The 3,478-nt window shown below is 42.4% G+C and overlaps 2 protein-coding genes across 2 annotated transcripts; both read left to right on the plus strand.

Moving 5' to 3' along the window:
* Positions 1 to 342: 342 nt before the first annotated feature.
* On the plus strand, positions 343 to 857 carry LOC132038134 (uncharacterized). Its single transcript, XM_059428854.1, has 2 exons — positions 343 to 600; positions 684 to 857. Exons 1-2 carry the CDS (start codon positions 343 to 345, stop codon positions 855 to 857), a joined length of 432 nt encoding a protein of 143 aa, XP_059284837.1.
* Positions 858 to 1,832: 975 nt separating this feature from the next.
* LOC132038135 (uncharacterized) lies at positions 1,833 to 2,336 on the plus strand. Its single transcript, XM_059428856.1, has 2 exons — positions 1,833 to 2,058; positions 2,164 to 2,336. The coding sequence occupies exons 1-2, from the start codon at positions 1,833 to 1,835 to the stop codon at positions 2,334 to 2,336; spliced, it is 399 nt and encodes a 132-aa protein (XP_059284839.1).
* Positions 2,337 to 3,478: the final 1,142 nt, after the last annotated feature.

A 3,478-nucleotide genomic window follows, 5' to 3' on the forward strand; every position in this document is an offset into this window, starting at 1 on the left:
CATTACTGTGGTGCCAAATGCAAAGAATGAGTTGATCCCAACTAGAACCGTAACCGGATGGAGAGTTTGCATGGACTATCGCAAGCTTAACACGGCCACGTACGGGACCATTTCCTATGCCTTTTATTGACCAAATGCTTGATCGGCTAGCGGGCGTTGCTACTGTTTCTTCCTTGATAGTTATTCGAATATAATCGGATCAACATTTCTTTGGAAGATCGGGAGAAGACTACTTTTACTTGTCCTTATGGGACGTTTGCATTTAATAGCGGATGCTTTGGTTTGTGTAATGCACACACCAGCCACTTTTTTTTCGAGGTGCGTAATGTCGATCTTCTCGACATGGTAGAGGATTTCTTGGAGGTGTTCATGGATGACTTCTACATTGTGTGGGGATTCATTTTAAAGATTGTCTTGGCCGTACGGGTCAAGTCTTTGAAAAAGATGTGGGAGACAAATCTCGTACTAAATTGGGAGAAGTGCCATTTTATGGTGAAGGAAGAAATCGTCCTCGATCCTGAAAATCTGCGAAAAGGGAATCGAGGTCGATCGACAAAAATTGATGTGATTGCAAAACATCCACCACTGTCTCGATCAAAGGTGTTCGAAGTTTCTTGGGACATGCTGTGTTCTACAGGCGCTTCATCAAAGATTTCTCCAAGATTGCTAACCCAATGTGCAAGCTTCTTGGAAAAGAGGCCAAGTTTGATGATAAGTACCGAAAGGCATTTGAGGAGTTAAAAGAGCGTCTCACTACTGCTTCGATTATTGTTGTGCCTGACTGGTCCTTGCCATTTGAACTAATGTGTGATGCTAGTGGTTTTGCAATGGTGTTGTGCTTGGGAGAGGCACAATAAAATCATGCACCCGATCTATACAAGCGAACAATCGAATGCGCCGGATGAATTACACAGTGACGGAGCAAGAGCTGTTGAGGTGAAGGATCGCAAGGGCACTGAAAACCAAGTTGCTGACCATCTCTCTCGGTTTGAAGAGGCTGGGAGACCTTCTGATGAGCTTGACATAGATGATGCTTTTCCGGATGAGAGGGTATTGTGCAAATGGAGGTGGCACCGTGGTATCGACGTTGCCAATTATTTGGTAACGATAGTTCCAGAAGATATCAAAGCCTACCAAAAGAAGAAATTCTTGCAGGATGCTCGACAGTACTATTGGGACGAGCCTTATTTGTTCTGAACATACGCTGACAACATCATTCCGCGTTGTGTTCCTGAAAGTGAAGTGATAGCAATTCTAAAGGCGTGCCATGACTCTCCTGTTAGGGGTCATCATAGCGGAAATCGGACTGCAGCTAAGGTACTTGAATGTGGCTATTACTGGCCGACCATCTTTTATGATGCTAATCTATTGGTTCGGTCTTGTGATCAATGTCAGAGGCAAGGGAATATCGGCAGAAGGCAAGAGATGCTTGGATGAATTTTGTTATGGAGGTAGAAGTGTTCAATGTACGGGGGATTGACTTTATGGGACCACTTTGTGAGTTCGGGTGGCATGAAATACATCTTGGTTGTTGTGGATTATGTGTCAAAATGGGTAGAAGCGGTGGCTTTACCTAATAATAAGGCCAAAGAGTGTTATGGGTTCCTCGAAGAACATATTTACTCGTTTGGTACTCAGGGCTATAATCGGCGATGGTGGATCCCACTTTTGTAATAGAGCCTTTGCGGGATTGATGGAGAAATATGGTGTAAAACATAAAGTGTGACACACCTGTATCATCCTCTGTCTGGTGAACGGTTGAAGTGTCGATAGGGAGATCAAGTGTATTCTAGCAAAAACGATGAAATGCAAATAAAATTGATTGGGCCCACATGAAGTTCGATGATGCTCTATGGGCATACCGGACTGCTTTCAAGACTTTGATTGGGACTTCACCCTTCAAGCTTGTGTTCAGAAAAGCTTGTCACTTGCCGGTTGAGGTTGAGCACAAGGCTATGTGGGCGCTGAAGAAACTGAATACGGATTGGGAGGAAGCAACCAAGCTCAGGTTGTTTCAACTAAATGAGATAGATGAGTTTTGGTACCAGGCATATGAGAGTGCAGCACTATATAAAGAAAGGATTAAGTAATACCATGACAAGAAGATCCTGAAGCGAGAGTTCTACAAGGGTGATCTGTACTTTGTTTAACTCTCGGTTGAAGTTGCTACAGTAAAGCTTAAATCAAGGTGGTCTGGTCCATTTGAGGTGGTAGATGTTTCACCCCATGGAGCGATTGAGTTAAAGTCCGGAGATGGAACTCGGACATTTAAGGTGAATGGGCAGAGATTGAAGCACTATCACTGGATGGTTTCGGAGGATAGGATTGTTGACTGATATAGGTTGAAGCACCTCAGAACGAACGATGATATGGTGCACGCTGATAAGGAGTGAATGGTTACCACCGTCATGTCGCGACATTAAATCAAGCGCTTCTTGGGAGGCAACCTAAGTATAATGTTTATTTTCATTCTTATTTCTATTTGAATATAGGGTAACGTTTGTTTTGTTGCAGGCAAAAAAAAAGTGGGGGAGTTGCAGAAAAACTGCTGAAGCCTGGACAAAACTGGACTTATACAGACCGTATAATCCAGTCGTGGAAGGTATGGAAATCAGGCAGCAACTGTTTGAAGACATCCTCCAAATACGATCATTTTCACGGACCGTATAATATTATACGGGCTGTATAAATGATCGTGTAATTTGGATGTGCTCAAACGAGGTAAGTGAAAAAAAAAAAGCGAAGTTACACGGACCGTATAATGTTATACGACCCGTATAACTTCCAAAAAAAAAAGTGGGGGAGTTGCAGAAAAACCACTAAAGCCTGGACAAAACTGAACTTATATGAACTGTATAATCTTAGACGGACCGTATAATCCAGTCGTGGAAGGTAGGGAAATCAGGCAACAACTGTTTGAAGACATCCTCCAAATACGATCATTTTCACGGACCGTATAATATTATACGGGCCGTATAAATGATCGTGTAATTAGGATGTGCTCAAATGAGGTAAGTGAAAAAAATTGAAGTTACACGGACCGTATAATGTTATATGACCCGTATAACTTCCAAAAAAAAAAAAAATGCGAACAGAGGGTTTTTAAATCACCCAACAGCCGTTTTTTCTTTTATCATCAATACTCCCTCCATTAAACCCACGACCACCACCCCACGATCCCACACTAAATTGCACCTTCACCCATTCGAATTCCACTTTCCCCACACCCATAAATTTATCCAAGAACCACTCGATACCCGGCCAAAATCCGTTCCACGGTCGAAAAGACCCTCTTGTTCAAGATTAAATTTGTGTCTTTTTCTTTTCTTTTTTTTTTTTTATCTGCCATTGTTGTGCACAGGGCGTTCCTCAAGGACCCTTCTCCAATTCATCAAGACACAGGTATGTTAATGTTTCCACCCAAAATTTTGCTCATTGGTAAAGGTTTTGTGTTGTATACTAGTCTATTTCAGCTTTT

Source organism: Lycium ferocissimum, chromosome 11 (assembly GCF_029784015.1).
Source record: "Lycium ferocissimum isolate CSIRO_LF1 chromosome 11, AGI_CSIRO_Lferr_CH_V1, whole genome shotgun sequence".
In the NCBI taxonomy this organism is placed as follows: domain Eukaryota; kingdom Viridiplantae; phylum Streptophyta; class Magnoliopsida; order Solanales; family Solanaceae; genus Lycium; species Lycium ferocissimum.